At 38.9% G+C, this 20,925-nt stretch overlaps 1 protein-coding gene across 1 annotated transcript in view; it reads left to right on the top strand.

Moving 5' to 3' along the window:
• LOC128701278 (pyridoxal-dependent decarboxylase domain-containing protein 1) overlaps positions 1 to 19,933 on the top strand; it is a 41,249-nt gene extending 21,316 nt beyond the window's left edge. The window contains exons 9-17 of the mRNA XM_053794929.2: positions 1,480 to 1,584; positions 1,871 to 1,972; positions 2,173 to 2,244; positions 2,542 to 2,643; positions 6,782 to 6,946; positions 11,515 to 11,749; positions 16,901 to 17,053; positions 17,580 to 17,782; positions 19,353 to 19,933. Of these exons, the coding sequence (XP_053650904.2) occupies positions 1,480 to 1,584; positions 1,871 to 1,972; positions 2,173 to 2,244; positions 2,542 to 2,643; positions 6,782 to 6,946; positions 11,515 to 11,749; positions 16,901 to 17,053; positions 17,580 to 17,782; positions 19,353 to 19,595 (1,380 nt within the window). The 3' untranslated portion in view covers positions 19,596 to 19,933. The remainder of the gene's footprint in view (positions 1 to 1,479; positions 1,585 to 1,870; positions 1,973 to 2,172; positions 2,245 to 2,541; positions 2,644 to 6,781; positions 6,947 to 11,514; positions 11,750 to 16,900; positions 17,054 to 17,579; positions 17,783 to 19,352) is intronic.
• The last annotated feature ends 992 nt before the right edge of the window (positions 19,934 to 20,925 follow it).

Here is a 20,925-nt window from a genome sequence, read left to right on the forward strand (position 1 = left end):
GTTTAGCACTCCCCCACAAATGTAATGATAATAATGAATAGTATATTTTACCATTCATTTTGAATGTCCTGAGAGACTGACTTTTCTGTCATGGGTCCTAGTTTCAGGTACTCAACATTATTATTATTATTAAACACACATGGCCAAGCACTTTTCCAGTGACAATTGATTTCCATGCCTGTATAAATGAATGTTGTGACAAAAATCTCCAGAATGCACTCTGCATTGTTCATACAGTTGCATAAATAATAAGGCACAGTACTGTGATTGGAGCAATACACGAATAGTGATAAAATGGGAGAATTCCTCCACAAATTATTCAGCAGCATTGTGGTTTGTAGATGCTTTGATGCGATGACCTTTCAAAAGAAGGTTTTTTGATGCCAGTGAGAGGCTCTTGATCCAAGATATTGAACCTTTCTTTGTTTTCTATTGAGCCTCATTACCATCCATTTCCTTATGCACTGTATGACCTTTATGGCTTTAGTGCTTCTCCATGAATGTAATTTTTTTTATGTGATGAATACCTTATCATTTCTTAACCTTGTAAATTCAGCCTTGAGAATAGTCTCTCTTCAATGTAATAGTTTCACTTAACTGAGCCATGTTATTTCTAGAAACTATAACTGCCTGTACTTGTCAGTCCTTAAATGTCTCTTGGGGCCTGTGTGGAATTACACTCTTGATTGGACACTAGAATAATTAGCGAATCTATGTACGACAAATCTAGGTAGTAGGTTGGTAGACAGCAACCGCCCAGGGAGGTACTACCGTCCTGCCAAGTGAGTGTAAAACGAAAGCCTGTAATTGTTTTACACGATGGTAGGATTGCTGGTGTCCTTTTTTCTGTCTCATAAACATGCAAGATTTCAGGTACGTCTTGCTACTTCTACTTACACTTAGGTCACACTACACATACATGTACAAGCATATATATACACACACACACACCTCTGGGTTTTCTGCTATTTTCTTTCTAGTTCTTGTTCTTGCTTATTTCCTCTTACCTCCATGGGGAAGTGGAACAGAATTCTTCCTCCGTAAGCCATGCGTGTTGTACGAGGCGACTAAAATGCCAGGAGCAAGGGGCTAGTAACCCCTTCTCTTGTATAAATTACTAAACTTAAAAAAGAGAAACTTTTGTTTTTCTTTTTGGGCCACCCTGCCTCGGTGGGATACGGCCGGTTTGTTGAAAGAAGAAAGAAATGTACGACAAACCCCTTTTAGTAATATCCTTCTAGGGTGTTGATGATAATGAAGGCTTCTTGATTCAAGGAATTAGAACTGCTCTTCCCTTGCTTGAATCCAAATTTATTACCAGTCATTCCTTAGGCTCCATTATGATCCTACAAATTTAATATTTTAATGTATTTATTGTGTCATCATTTTTTTTTTCTTTTTGAGGGTTGAAGCAAAGATATATGACTGTTCTGCAAGTTACATTATAGCACTTTAGGTTCCTTAGCATTTGTTATTAAGACTTTGTATAGGGCATATGAAGCTGCAGCAGTCCATGCTGTGGGTCTTACTGCACTTAGCCTCCATGTGCGGCTGTCTTGTCTTCCTTTGTGGACCACACTTCAGGTGCGTCACTTAAAGCTACAGTAATAATTAAAGCTAACTGATCACTATGGTTGCCAATAATAAATGTTACATAAAAATTTTTATTCTGGTATTTATAGTAAATTCATCATGTTTGACTTGCCAGTGGTACTGTATTGTATCATGTATGTGGTCTGTGTTCTGGAATGTCCATAATTATTATGTTAATACAGTGTGCATATGAAGTAGAAAATGTCATGTTAAACTGTTTAACTAGAGGTAAAATATGTACTGTGATTGTTTTTACTGAGAAATTTACACTACCCAGACACTAGGTCAGAGTGGCGTGGTCTCGCGGTTTCAACATGCCTTTGAACTTGGTCAGCATCTTCAGCAGCATCTGGCAACACTCTCCAGGATACGTCTCTTGGTGAGGGAATTTCCACAGTTGTTTCTCTCTTGTTTTATTCAAGGACATCTCTGCAAAAATTAGATTGAAAATTTAAAAGTTAATTACTAATATTTGTTTTATTTTTAAAACTGATAAATACATGCAAGAGGAAACATCTGTATTAAAACTGTATATTGTAGAGCCTAAAATTCCAAATAATAAACTTTTTTTTTTTACAGAGTCCAGCACCACCTGATGGAAGCAATTTTGTCACTATCCAGGATCTAGTTACTAAGCCTATCAGTACATCAGTAAGAACTTTTGTTATTCTGTGGCTCTAATAATTGCATTATTTGTGTATTTTAAATTGTTTGTGTGAATCAGAAATATATCTTCAGGAGATTATATTTTCTTTGTGGCAGGATTAATATTTAAAAGATAGATTAATATAAAACCTTTTCATACACTTTACAGTAACTAATAAAGTTAATAGTTGAAGTGTAGGTTACTGTAGTGAGTATAGTCTTGTATTATTATGAAATTACTTGGTAAAGCTTTGTGAATCTGTTTATAGAAATATGATTGTCCATTTTTTTTTTCATCTGCAGCAATTGCTGGAGACTGTAAGTGGTTCAGTGGTGTTCCAGTATGTAGATGAAGCTAACAATGGTGGGAAAAATACCGAATATTACGACAATCTAAATTCCTGGGTAAGTGTAAAGATGGGCAAATGTATTTCCAGCTCCTTATACATATATAGTCTGCTTCTGGGTTGAGAATGGTGCAAGTCTGAGCATTTTTCAAGATAGTTTGAGTCAGTATACATCATAGTACAGTAAAGCCTATCATTTGCAACAAATCTGCTGCCAAGCTCTTTGTGATCAGAAGCAAATCTGTGAAAGTATACCAAAATCAGGGGCCCATTTTAGTACAGTATAAGGGCATATCTAAAATGGTCTATGATGCGAGCATATTCTTCAAATCTTGTTGCTGCACATTGTGAATGCCCTTCCACTTATCTGAAGTGCTATTTTCACAATCCAATTTTATCATCAAAATTTGGGAACTGTTGTTGACTACTATTTTTCCAAATTTTCCAACAAGAATTTATTTACTATTATCCTGCAATTTGGAGAGGAAACTAGTCTATTTGAATTACTAATTGAAAATTTATTGTAGACTCCATGACCTTGTAAATTGTAATATTTTTCATACACTGATATTACATTCCTACCTGCCAAGTCTTCTTTCTCAGACCGAACGTAATTACCTGCCAGTCCTCCCTTTTCTACTTTAGGCTTTTTGGGGTCCTCCCCTCAGGAATTCTAGCTCCTAGGTTGGAGGACTGGTATCATTGTCCATCCTATTTCATTGAAGTCCTTCGTGGTGGTGTAGTTTGCTGTGAAATCAGGATCATCAGGGGCTGTCCCAATCCCACCTGTCCTGCAACTCTTTCTAAACTTGATGCCATCCATCATCAGACATGTCTAGGTGCTTTTTGCTCCTCTCCTGTTGAGTGTCTGTATGCAGAGGCGGGTATTCTATCCTTGATCGATCACCATGATGCCCTTGGCCTCCATTATTTTGGCTACTCTCATGACCTTCACGATCCTTCTATGTACAGGATAGTAATGGACGTTAATAGAGGCCCATTATTTGTTGACTGCCCATTTACTCTATCCCGTTTCTCATTATCTTTACTCTGTCTTCCCCACTGCTGTGCACAAAAGCTCAAATACCTACAGTTTCTTCTCGCTCTGATCTTCTCAACCACTTCTGGTCTCATTCTCATGCCATTGCAGTGTACACTGATGGCTCTAAATCCTCTGACAGTATTAGGATTGCAGCAGTGTTCCTGGATAACATTGTGCATGGGCATTTATTAGACTCCTCTATCATTTTTACAGCTGAACTGTATTCAGTTCTCATTGCAGTTATCTGTATTTCATCTATTTCTACCTCAAGACATTTGTTGTCACAGAATCCTTTAGTGCTTTGCAAGTTATTAAAAAATTTGATTCGCCTAACCCCCTAGTTCTTTGTATACAATTTTGGTTGTTATAAAAACAAAGAAATGGTTTTTTGCTAGGTTCCTGGTCATGTTGATGTTCAGGGCAATGAGCAAGCAGACTCTGCTGTGCGGTCAGCGGTATATGACCTCCCAGTTTCATTTTTTTTTTTTCTTTTAACAAGTCGGCCATCTCCCACTGAGGCAGGGTGACCCAAAAAGAAAGAGAATCCCGAAAAAGAAAATACTTTTATCATCATTCAACACTTTCACCTCACTCACACATTATCACTGCTTTTGCAGAGGTGCCCAGAATACAACAGTTTAGAAGTATATACGTATAAAAATACACAACATATCCCTCCAAACTGCCAATATCCCAAACCCCTCCTTTAGAGTGCAGGCCATTGTACTTCCTATTTCCAGGACTCAAGACCGGTTATATAAAATAACCGGTTTCCCTGAATCCCTTCACTATATATTACCCTGCTCACACTCCAGCAGCTCGTCAGGTCCCAAATACCATTTGTCTCCATTCACTCCTATCTAACACACTCATGCACGCTTGCTGGAAGTCCAAGCCCCTCGCCCACAACATCTCCTTTACCCCCTCCCTCCAACCTTTTCGAGGACGACCCCTACCCCGCCTTCCTTCCCCTACAGATTTATACGCTCTCCATGTCATTCTACTTTGATCCATTCTCTTTAAATGACCAAACCACCTCAACAAACCCTCTTCACCCCTCTGACTAATACTTTTATTAACTCCACACCTCCTAATTTCCACACTCCGAATTTTCTGCATAATATTTACACCACACATTGCCCTTAGACAGGACATCTCCACTGCCTACAACCACCTCCTCGCTGCAGGATTCACAACCCAAGCTTCACACCCATATAAGAGTGTTGATACTACTATACTTTTATACATTTCCTTCTTTGCCTCCATAGATAACATTTTTTGTCTCCACATATACCTCAATGCACCACTCACCTTTTTTCCTTTATCAATTCTATGATTATCCTCATCCTTCATAAATCTATCCGCTGACATGTCAACTCCCAAATATCTGAAAACATTCACTTCTTCCATACTACTCCTCCCCAATTTGATATCCAGTTTTTCTTTCATATAGAGGTTTTACATTTTCAGACTATTGCTGTAATCTCTAACCACTTTTGCAACTGTTGGCAACACTGTTGGTCTGATATGACTCAGCAACTTGTATTCCATGAAGCCGCCGCCTTATCATTGACGCCAAGGTTAGGAGACCATGCTCATCCTTCTTCACGTTGGGCTCGCCTGTCTTACTCATGGGTATCTCATGGAGAGGTGCCCTGTTCCACTCTGAGAATTCTCAGATTCCAGTGGACTGTTGGACTGTCCTGTCTTTCATTGAGCACATAGAATTTACCTCCAACATCACCATTCTAACACCCTTACTTTGTCTTACCTCCTAGCTGATGGCCCCACCTTTGACTCGTACTCCGTCTTCGACGTTTCGACAGCAACTGATTTATTACACGTTTTGATCGTACTTATTTTAGCACTCCTCACAGCCCTTTCTAACTCTACCTATGTAATCCTCCCCACCCTGGCTCCTCTCTGCTACAGCAACATTCCCTTCCCTGCAGCAGTGTATGACTAGTGGGTTTAACACTTGGCTTTGATTATATTAATAAGAATAATCCTGTAAAGTAAAAGGACACAAGTGCAACTAATGTGACATTTTATTTATGGCAACGTTTCGCTCTCCAGGAGCTTTATCAAGCCATTACAAACAATACATGGACACAAGAGAGTATATAAAGGCTCAGAGTGAGGTGCAATACTAGTGAGGTACCATTTCTATGTTCACTAGTGGTAGTAGTAGTAGTAGTAGTGACAAAAGTAATACAATATGGTAGAGCAATTAATTCGTACATGAGTAAAAGGATATAAAAGCTATTACTTGTGTAACATAAAAATAGGTTGGACAAATATAGACTGGAAAGAGGCAGCCTGTTTCAGTGTTCACTCTGTAATGTGCTTTGTGTAGTATAACAGGAGAGACTATGTGATGGCAGGGTTTACTGTTTTCAGGAGGATTCTTGCTAAGACTACACAAAGCACATTACAGAGAGTGAACACTGAAACAGGCTGCCTCTTTTCAGTCTATATTTGTCCAACCTATTTTTATGTTACCCAAGTAATAGCTTTTATATCCTTTTACTCATGTACGAATTAATTGCTCTACCATATTGTATTACTTTTGTCACTACTACCACTAGTGAACATTAGAAATGGTACCTCACTAGTATTGCACCTCACTCTGAGCCTTTATATACTCTCTTGTGTCCATGTATTGTTTGTAATGGCTTGATAAAGCTCCTGGAGAGCGAAACGTTGCCACAATAAAATGTCACATTAGTTGCACTTGTGTCCTTTTACTTTACATATTGTCGGTAATTCTACCAACTTTATTATAAGAATAATCCTACCAGAATATGGCAGTAGGGGGTGGGTTATATACTGTCTTTTAAAAAAAGGCACTCATGCCATGGTCTTGGTATGGTTGTATGGAAGTAGTAAAAGGATGCCTAAGATGGAAGCCTAAGATATAGGTGAAGATAAACACTAAGACAAAGATAAACATCTAAGAGTGTTAAGACCAATGCCTAAGGCAAATGCTAATCACATTTTTTTAGATTACTTAATTCTTTCAGAAAATATAAAAATTTACCCTTAAAGAACAAGATCTGCTCAGCTACATTTCACTGTAACAAATGAAACATTTTGTATAAATTGCATGTACAACATTTATAGAATAACATTTTCTCTTGTCTTGCTCTCACAGTTGGGTCAGGTGGTACGGCGAGACGTTGGCACCATACCTCTAGAACTGGTACAGCTCGAGACAGCAGGACTGGTGCTACGTTGGAGTCCCATGGAAGGACCTGACACACATCACATAACATTGGCTGATGTCGACCATCTCATCCACTCCCTACATCACCAATTGGTATGTTTATAGAAAATTTTATGGGAAGATATTTGACGAGGAGGATATGTAAATCTGGAGCAATGGTAGGAGGGTTGCGGGTAGTTAAGGATGGGTTAATCATAACACAAATAACCTGCATAGAGGGAAGGAGGGGTATGGGTAATTAAGGAAGGGTTAGAGTAATACACAAATAACCTGCACATAAGAGGAAGGAACTTATGATATTTCGGTCTGACTTGTACCATTAACTAGTCAGTATGTGTCTAGTTAATGGTCCAAGTTGGACTGAAACATCGCCGTAAATTTCTTTCTCCAGTCAGGGTGCTGTGCCTCTTTGTTCTTTTGAAGGGTTGGAGGGAGGGTAAAGGAGGTTTTGAGTGCTAGGGACTTGAATGTCCAAAAAGTTTGTGTGAACGTGTTATATCGGACTGAGTGGAGGAATGTAGTTTTTATGACTTGACATGCTGTTGGACTATGAGCAGGGTAAAATATTTGAAGAGATTGAGGGGAAACCTGTTAGCTGGACTTGAGTTCTGGAGGTGGGAAAATAAAGTGCCTGCACTCTAAAGGCAGGGTGGGGATGTTGCAGTTGTGCTATCAGCACTTGTCTGGAAAGAGTGATTGAGTGGATGATGGTAAATATGTTTCCTCTATTTTTGAGTCACCCCTACCTTGATGGGAGATGGCCAGTATGTTAAAAAAATATATATTTGTTGATTCATCCTTACTCTTTCACCTGCTTTAGCTAATAACACTTATTATATACTGGATATATAGTATGTTTAGGTAGTAGGCTGGTAGACAGCAACCACCCAGGGAGGTACTACCGTCCTGCCAAGTGAGTGTAAAACGAAAGCCTGTAATTGTTTTACATGATGGTAGGATTGCTGGTGTCTTTTGTCTGTCTCATAAATATGCAAGATTACAGGTACGTCTTGCTACTTCTACTTACACTTAGGTCACACTACACATACATGTACACGTTTATTTATACACACTCATCTGAGTTTTCTTTGATTTTATCTTAATAGTTCTTGGTCTTATTACTTTTCCTTTTATATCCATGGGGAAGTGGAATAAGAATCTTTCCTCCGTAAGCTATGCGTGTTGTAAAAGTCAACTAAAATGCCGGAACAATGGGCTAGTAACCCCTTTTCCTGTAAAGATTACTAAAAAGAATAAGAAGAAGAAAATTGTCAAAGTGGGTAGTCTGAATGTGCGTGGATGTTGTGCAAATGATAAGAAAGAGATGATTGTGGATGTTATGAATGAGAAGAAACTGGATGTCCTGGCTTTAAGTGAAACAAAGCTGAAGGGGGTGGGAGAGTTTCAATGGAGAGGAATAAATGGGATTAGGTCAGGGGTTTCAAATAGAGTTAGAGCTAAAGAAGGAGTAGCAATAATGTTGAAGGATAAGCTATGGCAGGAAAAGAGGGACTACAAATGTATAAATTCAAGGATTATGTGGAGTAAAATAAAGATTGGATGTGAAAAGTGGGTTATAGTAAGCGTGTATGCACCTGGAGAAGAGAGAAGTGTAGAGGAGAGAGAGAGATTCTGGGAAATGTTGAGTGAATGCGTGGGGAGTTTTGAATCAAGTGTGAGAGTAATGGTGGTTGGGGATTTCAATGCTAAAGTGGGTAAAAATGTTATGGAGGGAGTAGTAGGTAAATTTGGGGTGCCAGGGGTAAATGTAAATGGGGAGCCTTTAATTGAGCTATGTGTAGAAAGAAATTTGGTAATAAGTAACACATATTTTATGAAAAAGAGGATAAATAAATATACAAGGTATGATGTAGCACGTAATGAAAGTAGTTTGTTAGATTATGTATTGGTGGATAAAAGGTTGATGGGTAGGCTCCAGGATGTACATGTTTATAGAGGGGCAACTGATATATCGGATCATTATTTAGTTGTAGCTACAGTTAGAGTAAGAGGTAGATGGGAAAAGAGGAAGGTGGCAACAACAAGTAAGAGGGAGGTGAAAGTGTATAAACTAAGGGAGGAGGAAGTTCGGGCGAGATATAAGCGACTATTGGCAGAAAGGTGGGCTAGTGCAAAGATGAGTAGTGGGGGGGGTTGAAGAGGGTTGGAATAGTTTTAAAAATGCAGTATTGGAATGTGGGGCAGAAGTTTGTGGTTATAGGAGGGTGGGGGCAGGAGGAAAGAGGAGTGATTGGTGGAATGATGAAGTAAAGGGTGTGATAAAAGAGAAAAAGGTAGCTTACGAGAGGTTTTTACAAAGCAGAAGTGTTATAAGAAGAGCAGAGTATATGGAGAGTAAAAGAAAGGTGAAGAGAGTGGTGAGAGAGTGCAAAAGGAGAGCAGATGAAAGAGTGGGAGAGGCACTGTCAAGAAATTTTAATGAAAATAAGAAAAAATTTTGGAGTGAGTTAAACAAGTTAAGAAAGCCTAGGGAAAGTATGGATTTGTCAGTTAAAAACAGAGTAGGGGAGTTAGTAGATGGGGAGAGGGAGGTATTAGGTAGATGGCGAGAATATTTTGAGGAACTTTTAAATTTTAAGGAAGAAAGGGAGGCGGTAATTTCATGCACTGGCCAGGGAGGTATACCATCTTTTAGGAGTGAAGAAGAGCAGAATGTAAGTGTGGTGGAGGTACGTGAGGCATTACGTAGAATGAAAGGGGGTAAAGCAGCTGGAACTGATGGGATCATGACAGAAATGTTAAAAGCAGGGGGGGATATAGTGTTGGAGTGGTTGGTACTTTTGTTTAATAAATGTATGAAAGAGGGGAAGGTACCTAGGGATTGGCGGAGAGCATGTATAGTCCCTTTATATAAAGGGAAAGGGGACAAAAGAGATTGTAAAAATTATAGAGGAATAAGTTTACTGAGTATACCAGGAAAAGTATACGGTAGGGTTATAATTGAAAGAATTAGAGGTAAGACAGAATGTAGAATTGTGGACAAGCAAGGAGGCTTCAGAGTGGGTAGGGGATGTGTAGATCAAGTGTTTACATTGAAGCATATATGTGAACAGTATTTAGATAAAGGTAGGGAAGTTTTTATTGCATTTTTGGATTTAGAAAAGGCATATGATAGTGGATAGAGGAGCAATGTGGCAAATGTTGCAAGTATATGGAATAGGTGGTAAGTTACTAAATGCTGTAAAGAGCTTTTATGAGGATAGTGAGGCTCAGGTTAGGGTGTGTAGAAGAGAGGGAGAATACTTCCCGGTAAAAGTAGGTCTTAGACAGGGATGTGTAATGTCACCATGGTTGTTTAATATATTTATAGATGGGGTTGTAAAAGAAGTAAATGCTAGGGTGTTCGGGAGAGGGGTGGGATTAAATTATGGGGAATCAAATTCAAAATGGGAATTGACACAGTTACTTTTTGCTGATGATACTGTGCTTATGGGAGATTCTAAAGAAAAATTGCAAAGGTTAGTGGATGAGTTTGAGAATGTGTGTAAAGGTAGAAAGTTGAAAGTGAACATAGAAAAGAGTAAGGTGATGAGGGTATCAAATGATTTAGATAAAGAAAAATTGGATATCAAATTGGGGAGGAGGAGTATGGAAGAAGTGAATGTTTTCAGATACTTAGGAGTTGACGTGTCGGCGGATGGATTTATGAAGGATGAGGTTAATCATAGAATTGATGAGGGAAAAAAGGTGAGTGGTGCGTTGAGGTATATGTGGAGTCAAAAAACGTTATCTATGGAGGCAAAGAAGGGAATGTATGAAAGTATAGTAGTACCAACACTCTTATATGGATGTGAAGCTTGGGTGGTAAATGCAGCAGCGAGGAGACGGTTGGAGGCAGTGGAGATGTCCTGTCTAAGGGCAATGTGTGGTGTAAATATTATGCAGAAAATTCGGAGTGTGGAAATTAGGAGAAGGTGTGGAGTTAATAAAAGCATTAGTCAGAGGGCAGAAGAGGGGTTGTTGAGGTGGTTTGGTCATTTAGAGAGAATGGATCAAAGTAGAATGACATGGAAAGCATATAAATCTATAGGGGAAGGAAAGAGGGGTAGGGGTCGTCCTCGAAAGGGTTGGAAAGAGGGGGTAAAGGAGGTTTTGTGGGTGAGGGGCTTGGACTTCCAGCAAGCGTGCATGAGCATGTTAGATAGGAGTGAATGGAGACGAATGATACTTGGGACCTGACGATCTGTTGGAGTGTGAGCAGGGTAATATTTAGTGAAGGGATTCAGGGAAACCGGTTATTTTCATATAGTCGGACTTGAGTCCTGGAAATGGGAAGTACAATGCCTGCACTTTAAAGGAGGGGTTTGGGATATTGGCAGTTTGGAGGGATATGTTGTGTATCTCTATACGTATATGCTTCTAAACTGTTGTATTCTGAGCACCTCTGCAAAAGCAGTGATAATGTGCGAGTGTGGTGAAAGTGTTGAATGATGATGAAAGTATTTTCTTTTTGGGGATTTTCTTTCTTTTTTTTTTTTTGGGTCACCCTGCCTCGGTGGGAGACGACCGACTTGTTAAAAAAAAAAATATAGTATGTATTTTTTTTTTCTGTAGGGTGAAGGGAAGTAATGATTTCAGGTACAATATATCCTCATAATTACAATAAGAAGTTAATATACTGTAATTTCTTCTTATTACAGGATATCTTGAATGCAACGGTAGAGCAGCGGAAAACTTTCACTGAATTAGTATCATCTGCAAATAACCTTCAGTTAGTTGAAATACCTGGTTGGGCTGGCCTTGGAGGAGTCCGTTACATTGCTGACTTGTGGCTTGATCAAAACCCAGTGTTAGAGACTACTAAAGATGATATTAATGCTCTTAATGTTCATTTAGTGTCCCAGCTCAAGGCTACTGACTCTGCTTTCTCCTTAGGTAAGGTGAAAACCTGTTGTGTGATACTGATATGTTGTGGTCAAATACACATGAGCAAAAACTAGATATTTTTTTATGGAAAAGTTTGGTCCTGGGACCTTGTGACCAAGGTTCCAGGGCCAAATATTTTTCATTATAAAATGTCCTTTGTGTTTGTTCACATATCTTTAGTAACTCCTTAGGTATATTGATCAAAATATTAAACAGTACTGTATGCACTAAAAAAATTTAATGAATAAATGTAAACAATTTAAAGGAGTGATTAGGATTTTCAACCTGTGATCTGGAACTACCAGCCTCTTTTTTTTTTTTTTTTTTTTTCTTCTTCTTCTTCTTCTTCTTCACTCTGTGATGCAAGGAACTGAGGCAACAGGCTGGCAATTGCACTGTGTGTACTTGCCTATTTGTGCATGCATGTGTGCACACAGGTTTTGTTTTTTTATTTTGATAGTCTTCATCTGCCAAGGCACGGTGAACCAAAGAAGAAGAAATTTACCATTATGCATTCAATCAATGTCTTGCCAGAAATGGGTTACTGGTGCTGCCACTGCTTTGCACCATGGCAGTATCTTGACCATTGAGGTTGATCTCTGCTTCATCTAAGCTCAATATCATGTACAAAGCTTAACATCATTTGCACTATTAGTAAGGCAAAGTTTTGATTGCTGATGCACTTTAGTGTTGGGTTACTCTCAGTATAGTGTATTATAGTTGTACTCCCACCTGCTGGTGGTAACTTTGCAGACACCTACCTCTAGGTGGCTTTGCTGGAAGCAGTGCTGTCTGGAGGTTTACCCTGACAGTTTTACTTGAATTTTTATTGTAGTTAAGGACTTCATAAATATGGGTATGAACAAACTGCTTTTTACCCTTAGATAAGTATTGCCAATCCTTCCTGTTCCTCTGGAAGCCTGCTTTATCTTACCCTCAACCCTTTCCATAATAATTCTGTCATACATTTTACCCAGTATCCTTAACCACTTCACCGTCTCTGCCTCTGGTGAAGTAAGTGTCCGTACCAAAGTACTATGCCAAAATTCTAGTGGCTTCAAATTAGTGTGGGAAAGTTGGTAAGCCTACATCTAAGAGAATGGGTCTTCGTGGTCAGTGTGCACATTAAAATATTTGGGCACTTGCATTGCACTGTGGGAATGCCGTCTCGGTACCCATTGTTAACCATGCCTCATGGTAGCAAAAACCTCACTCCCAGGCAAATTGGGAATTTTCTCTTCCCAAGTGACAGTTCTAATAGTGACAAAAGTGGGATTGAAGATGAATTCTATGGTTTTGAACAGTTAGTGACTAAAAGCAACACTCAAAATGATGGAAATATGTAGTGTTGAAAACCCCAACGACCTTCAACCATCTACCTCTGGGGTTGGTCCGTCTAGTTCAAGTCAGTTTTACAACACCGTAAGCATAAGCTGCAAAAACAGTGATGATGTGTGAGTGAGGTGAAAGTGTTGAATGATGATGAAAGTATTTTCTTTTTTGGGGATTTTCTTTCTTTTTGGGTCACCCTGCCTCAGTGGGAGATGGCCGACTTGTTAGATAAGAGTGAATGGAGACGAATGGTATTTGGGACCTGATGAGCTGTTGGAGTGTGAGCAGGGTAATATTTAGTGAAGGGATTCAGGGAAACCGGTTATTTTTATACAGCGGATCCCCGGTATTCGATGACATCGGTATTCGATAAATCCGGTTTTCGATGCATTTTAACGCAAAAAATTTTCCTCGGTATTCGATTGAAAACCCGATATTCGATACGATTCGTATGAGACCTGTCCACGTGTGGCCTGAACTGCTCCGTGTGTGCTAGTGTTTACAAGCCAGCCAGTGTGCGCGCATCTAAGGATACATTCGGTACATTCCATATTATCACTATGTTTGGTGCTTGTTTCTGCAAAATAAGTCACCATGGGCCCCAAGAAAGCTTCTAGTGCCAACCCTTCGAGAAAAAAGTTGCTAATGACTTATGAAATGGAGAAAGAGATAATTGCAAAGTACGAAAGTGGAGTGCGTGTGTCGGAGCTGGTCAGGTTGTATAATAAACCCCAATCAACCATCTCTACTATAGTGACCAGGAAAACGGCAATCAAGGAAGCTGTTCTTGCAAAAGGTGCAACTGTGATTACGAAACAGCGACCACAAGTGTTAGAAAAGTTGAGAGATTGTTACTGGTGTGGATAAATGAAAAACAGATAGCAGGAGATAGCATCTCTCAAGCGATCATTTGTGAAAAGGCTAGGCAGTTGCATGACGATTTGGTTAAGAAATTGCCTGCAACTAGTGGTGATGTGAGTGAATTTAAGGCCAGCAAAGGTTGGTTTGAAAGATTTAAGAATCGTAGTGGCATACATAGTATGATTAGGCATGGTGAGGCTGCCAGTTATGTTGTGTGACAGAAGTCCAGTGACTCAAGCTGGTCCTAGTGGCATTAAAAGAAGAAGGGAAGTAACCCCGGAAAAGGACTTGCTACCTCAAGTCCTAATGGAAGGGGATTCCCCTTCTAAACACTAACACCTCTCCCCTCCTTCCATCCCATCAATCATCACCAGATCTTCATTAAAGGTAAGTGTCAATTATTTTATTGTTATTGTAATTATTCTATTGCATTGAACTTAATATTTCATGTAGTAAAGTTAGAGGTATACCATCTTTTAGGAGTGAAGAAGAGCAGAATGTAAGTGTGGGGGAGGTACGTGAGGCATTACGTAAAATGAAAGGGGGTAAAGCAGCTGGAACTGATGGGATCATGACAGAAATGTTAAAAGCAGGGGGGGATATAGTGTTGGAGTGGTTGGTACTTTTGTTTAATAAATGTATGAAAGAGGGGAAGGTACCTAGGGATTGGCGGAGAGCATGTATAGTCCCTTTATATAAAGGGAAAGGGGACAAAAGAGACTGTAAAAATTATAGAGGAATAAGCTTACTGAGTATACCAGGAAAAGTGTACGGTAGGGTTATAATTGAAAGAATTAGAGGTAAGACAGAATGTAGGATTGCGGATGAGCAAGGAGGTTTCAGAGTGGGTAGGGGATGTGTAGATCAAGTGTTTACATTGAAGCATATATGTGAACAGTATTTAGATAAAGGTAGGGAAGTTTTTATTGCATTTATGGATTTAGAAAAGGCATATGATAGAGTGGATAGAGGAGCAATGTGGCAGATGTTGCAAGTATATGGAATAGGTGGTAAGTTATTAAATGCTGTAAAGAGTTTTTATGAGGATAGTGAGGCTCAGGTTAGGGTGTGTAGAAGAGAGGCAGACTACTTCCCGGTAAAAGTAGGTCTTAGACAGGGATGTGTAATGTCACCATGGTTGTTTAATATATTTATAGATGGGGTTGTAAAGGAAGTAAATGCTAGGGTGTTTGGGAGAGGGGTGGGATAAAATTTTGGGGAATCAAATTCAAAATGGGAATTGACACAGTTACTTTTTGCTGATGATACTGTGCTTATGGGAGATTCTAAAGAAAAATTGCAAAGGTTAGTGGATGAGTTTGGGAATGTGTGTAAAGGTAGAAAGTTGAAAGTGAACATAGAAAAGAGTAAGGTGATGAGGGTGTCAAATGATTTAGATAAAGAAAAATTGGATATCAAATTGGGGAGGAGGAGTATGGAAGAAGTGAATGTTTTTTCAGATACTTTTGGAGTTGACGTGTCGGCGGATGGATTTGATGAAGGATGAGGTTAATCATAGAATTGATGAGGGAAAAAAGGTGAGTGGTGCGTTGAGGTATATGTGGAGTCAAAAAACGTTATCTATGGAGGCAAAGAAGGGAATGTATGAAAGTATAGTAGTACCAACACTCTTATATGGGTGTGAAGCTTGGGTGGTAAATGCAGCAGCGAGGAGATGGTTGGAGGCAGTGGATGTCCTGTTTAAGGGCAATGTGTGGTGTAAATATTATGTAGAAAATTCGGAGTGTGGAAATTAGGAGAAGGTGTGGAGTTAATAAAAGTATTAGTCAGAGGGCAGAAGAGGGGTTGTTGAGGTGGTTTGGTCATTTAGAGAGAATGGATCAAAGTAGAATGACATGGAAAGCATATAAATCTATAGGGGAAGGAAGGCGGGGTAGGGGTCGTCCTCGAAAGGGTTGGAGAGAGGGGGTAAAGGAGGTTTTGTGGGCAAGGGGCTTGGACTTCCAGCAAGCGTGCGTGAGCGTGTTAGATAGGAGTGAATGGAGACGAATGGTACTTGGGACCTGACGATCTGTTGGAGTGTGAGCAGGGTAAATTTAGTCGAAGGGATTCAGGGGGTTATTTTATATAGTCGGACTTGAGTCCTGGAAATGGGAAGTACAATGCCTGCACTTTAAAGGAGGGGTTTGGGATATTGGCAGTTTGGAGGGATATGTTGTGTATCTTTATATGTGTATGCTTCTAGACTGTTGTATTCTGAGCACCTCTGCAAAAACAGTGATAATGTGCGAGTGTGGTGAAAGTGTTGAATGATGATGAAAGTATTTTCTTTTTGGGGATTTTCTTTCTTTTTTTTTGGGTCACCCTGCCTCGGTGGGAGACGGCCGACTTGTTGAAAAAAAAAAAAAAAAAAACTTCTAAACTGTTGTATTCTGGGCACCTCTGCAAAAACATTGATTATGTGTGAGTGAGGTGAAAGTGTTGAATGATGAAACTATTTTCTTTATGGGGATTTTCTTTCTTTTTTGGGTCACCCTGCCTCGGTGGGAGACGACCAATTTAAAAAAAAAAATTAGTACAGTTATTTTGTTGCATACAACAAATGTATATATATACATTATGCATTATATTGGTCTCACAGGCCACAAAAGCTACTTGACAGAAAAAATTAGAAAAGGAAAATGTATCAAATAACCAAAAAACAATACAGATTGCACAGCAGTCGTCGATTTTGCCGTCAGCCAGTTATTGACTGTCAACTTCACACCTGGAAATTTTGTTTTGTTTCATTACCTACAAAATATTATACTCTTACTCTATAAGAAAAAAAAAATTTAAGTTCTTGGACCCTGTAGACACTTTAGATTAGGGGTCTGGGCAGTTAAAGGGTTAATATACTTATTTCTTTATAATTCTTACATTCACTCGTATATATTGCTTGTGAATTTTCCATTGCACGATGCAATGTAAAAGTAATATCAGATATTATCTCTCTACTTTTGACAGGTGAAGGGAGTGATGGACTGAACTGTGTCAGGTTTGGGATGGTGACAGCTGATACTGATCTGTCAGAGCTCCTCTCCTTAGTCATTACTACAGGAAGAGAAATTGAAACATCATCTAGATTCCTTGACCAAATGACTGACATTGTCCGAAAAGGTGTGTATCATTCTGGCGTATAAATCTGTTTAGTATTGCATGATAGTTTTCTCTCTTGACTACAACAGAGCCACAAATTAGTAAGTGCAGCATTGTATTTTACTTGAAATATTTGATGAAAGTGCCTGTGGACTACAGTTATTATTATTATAATCAAAACGAAGCGCTAAGCCACAAGGGCTATACAGCGCTGTGGACTACAGATGTCCAATGTAGATGACAGTGGGTTTTCTTTTTCTCTCTCATAGTTTTAGAGTTAAGTTAAACTTCATATCCGTGCCATCAAAAGCCATGTACCACCATGCTGTATGCTGCATCTCCATCATATTTTCATAAGTCATGACATGTAGGATTCTGACCAATACTGTTTGTGTTACAGAATAATGATTTATAAATTGTCACTAGTGTCTTCATGGATTTTGTGTTTGTGGTGCTTCCAGAAATTTAATTCTTCTGAATAGCAAAGTTTCACTGTAGCTTGGTGTCAGTTTCAATACAAGCAATAAAATTCACGAATTCATTGCAGGTATTGAAGCAGCAACAGAGGACCTGAAGCGTGAGAATGAGGAAAGACTGTGGCAAGAAGGCATCCTGCGTCATGTGCCAATAGTAGGATCTGTCTATAACTGGTTTTCTCCTGCACCACCTCCAGGCATCAAGGGGCGCACACTGGACCTTACAGCAGGTGTTCTAGAGAGTACCGAAAACATATACCGCTATCATATGCAGGTTTGTGTTGTCATGTTTAAAAAACTGAATTTATAAATGTAGCACTTTGAGCCACCTGCTGTTTTTGTATGACTCTTGGCTTTGTTTTTGTAGATGCTCTCCTCTTTCATTATATTGTCAAATACTCCAGTCTTCAGAACATGGGTGACATGACTTGACATGAGCTTTCTCTTAATTTGACTTGTCCTCTTTTTTTTTTTTTCTCTCTCATTCATAACTTTGATAGTTTCAGTCAAGCTGAAACATCATCCTGATTTTAGTCATATTTTGTGGGTAATGAACTCTTTTAAACATAGTATAGACTTGTTCTTTAAACCATTATCTTTTCTCAGCAAACTCTGTATTAGTTCTGATGCTAATTCTTTCCTTACTCTTAAATAACCTGTGTATATCCCGGTTGTAGCATGTACCCCATGAACTGTTAGCTTTAGTCTTTTTGACTAAATTACAAATAATTTTTTGCTTTCTACTGCTGTTGTTTTTATATTCCCTGGTTTTAGACATCCATACTGGATTAACATCAGGTTCTTATGAAATACAAATCCAACGTATTAAGGCCTTTTTTTTTTCAATGAGTTTTAATTTTTGCATATACAGTAGTCTCTCTTTATCCATAGGGGACACATCCAAGACCCTACCATGGATGCCAAAACTGCAGATAGTAGGAAACGCCCTATATGTCATTTTTCGTTTACATACATGCCTATGATGTTAGGTGTTGGATGGGTGTAGGGATGGAGGCTGGAAGGAGTGAGGTGGTGTGATGGTGATCATGTGGGTGGTAGTGTGGATGATGGGTGACTGAGCAGATGTGCAGTAATTAGGGTGGTTGGTGGCTACATGACAAGGAGTGTAGATGGCATGTTAGGGTATCTGGGCTGTAAAAACATGGGTAAGGTGTGGGAGTAGGGCTGTGAGGGCTAGCAGCTGTAGGGGAGTAGTGAGTGAAAGCATGAGTAAGATATGGGGCCATGTGGGCTTGAAGCTGTGGAGGAGTGGTTTGGGTGAAATGTGTGCTTGTCAGTGGCCTGGTGTGGGTGATGATTGGATGATGGTTGATTGGGTGGGCAGTTGTTCAGTTGGTGCAATGAGCATGGTCGGTAAGTAAGTGATTAGGTATGTGGACAGCATGCTAGGGTGAAAGGTCATGTAAGGTGTGCAGGTGAGGAATGTGGCTGTGAGGGAACGGTGGTTGTGTGGGGGAATGGTATAGGTGTGAACGTGTGTGCATGGAGGAAAATGTATGTGCAGATTGTTGGTTGGGATGGTGTGGGTGGAGGCATGTGGCTGAGGTATGGCAATGAATGCATATCACCGTAACAGCATAAGATATGATGGTGTTAGACGTGTATGTTTAGTGCTGAGTTTTAATTATAATAATCGAAGGAATAGGACCTGTCCTCCCCTTCCTTGGATCAAACCTGATTGCCTCCCATTCCTCAAGTGCTGTATAATCCATTTGAGTTTAGTACTTCCTCATAAATTTAATAATAACAATCTGCTGCTTAGTTTTCCCCATCCTCTTTTTGAACTCAGATTTTGCTAATCAAGATAAATTTCTTCTTTACAGATCCGGCATGGGTCTGCCCCAACTCGTAGTGAAACCAAGCTTCCCCCAGCTCCTTCAGTACAGACACCTGTGAGTCCTTCAGCCTCCTCTCCCTCTCACTCTCGCTCATCCTCCACTACCTCAGCGCTAGTTCCTGGGTCCACACACTCACGCCAGGCATCTGACCTTCCACCAACAACTCCCGACATCAAGAATATTTCTGCTCCCACATTAACAGCCAATGGCACTACAGCAGCAGTGTAGCACTAAATGCTTTTCACAGACTCTGGATCAGTGTAGTGAGTTATCATTATGGGCTTTGAGACGTGCAGTTAAAAATGTCGATAGAAATACACTGTACTTTCCTTCTTTGAAGTCTAAAATGACACCTTATCACACAGTTATGAGTCTTATTATTTTATATTCCTGTATTATATTATTGCATTTGTGTGTGTTTCGAATTTGTATTGGTTATTCTTTGGTTACCAACTTCATTTTTTTTTTTTTGTTTGCTAAAATCTTCTAGCAGCATTTTTGACGAATAAAAATTATCTTAATTTTTCACTGCAGTGAAAAATGTAATATAGACATTAATTAGGGAAAACCCTGAAAGGCATTTTCTTAAACTAGACAATGTATATAAATATAATTTTCTTTATATATGTACTATGTAAATTGCAAAGGTGGCTCAAAGCTGCTTCTCTTTCTCTTGTGCCTTTTTTGTTATATTAAGCTTTACAGTGGACCCCTGGTTTACGATATTATTTCATTCCAGAAGTATGTTCTGGTGCCAGTAATGAACGAATTTGTTCCCATAAGGAATATTGTGAATTAGATTAGTCCATTTCAGACCCCCAAACATACACGTGCAAACTCATTTACATAAATACACTTACATAATTGGTCGCATTGGGAGGTGATCGTAAAGCAGGGGTCCACTGTATTAGCCTCACTTTTTTTTTAAACTTGCTATAAAATGTCAAAAGCATTTCTACTTTACTAGAAAATCTGCAGTGTGATTCCTTTCTAACATCGTTTTTAATTAGTAAATGAAAAAGTGCGGTGAACATTTTAAAATTACACCAGAATATGGATAACGTACTCAAAATTGCACTAAAATGCAATTTGGATACAGTGTAATTCTATCTTGACCTATTTGTCTTGTACATTGGTTATTAGCCCTTGTAATCTTGATACTGTATTGACTCTCGTGCAGGATCAGTATTTTGCAGCTAATTTGGATTGGGAGAAAATTAAAAGCATTTTAATACATAAAAGAATTGATAGTGATGGAAAGGGATGGTTAATGTAAAAACAGAATCCTATGTTGCATCTCTTTATATACTTGCAATTCCAATACAACTTTAATTGGCAAACAATTGACAGTAAATATGTAATTTAAGTTTTTCAATAATTCCTAAATAGTTTTTTTGTGTGTGTGAATATATTTTAATCTATATATGAGAATGTTTTTCCAGTTGTAATATATTTGTAGATTGGCCCTTTTATGAAGATTATTTTTTCTGGTGAGTAAACATATTAATATGTTCAGTAGCATTATATTCAACATATTTTGATATTTATATATATCTTT

Source organism: Cherax quadricarinatus, chromosome 72, assembly GCF_038502225.1.
Source record: "Cherax quadricarinatus isolate ZL_2023a chromosome 72, ASM3850222v1, whole genome shotgun sequence".
Lineage (NCBI taxonomy): Eukaryota > Metazoa > Arthropoda > Malacostraca > Decapoda > Parastacidae > Cherax > Cherax quadricarinatus.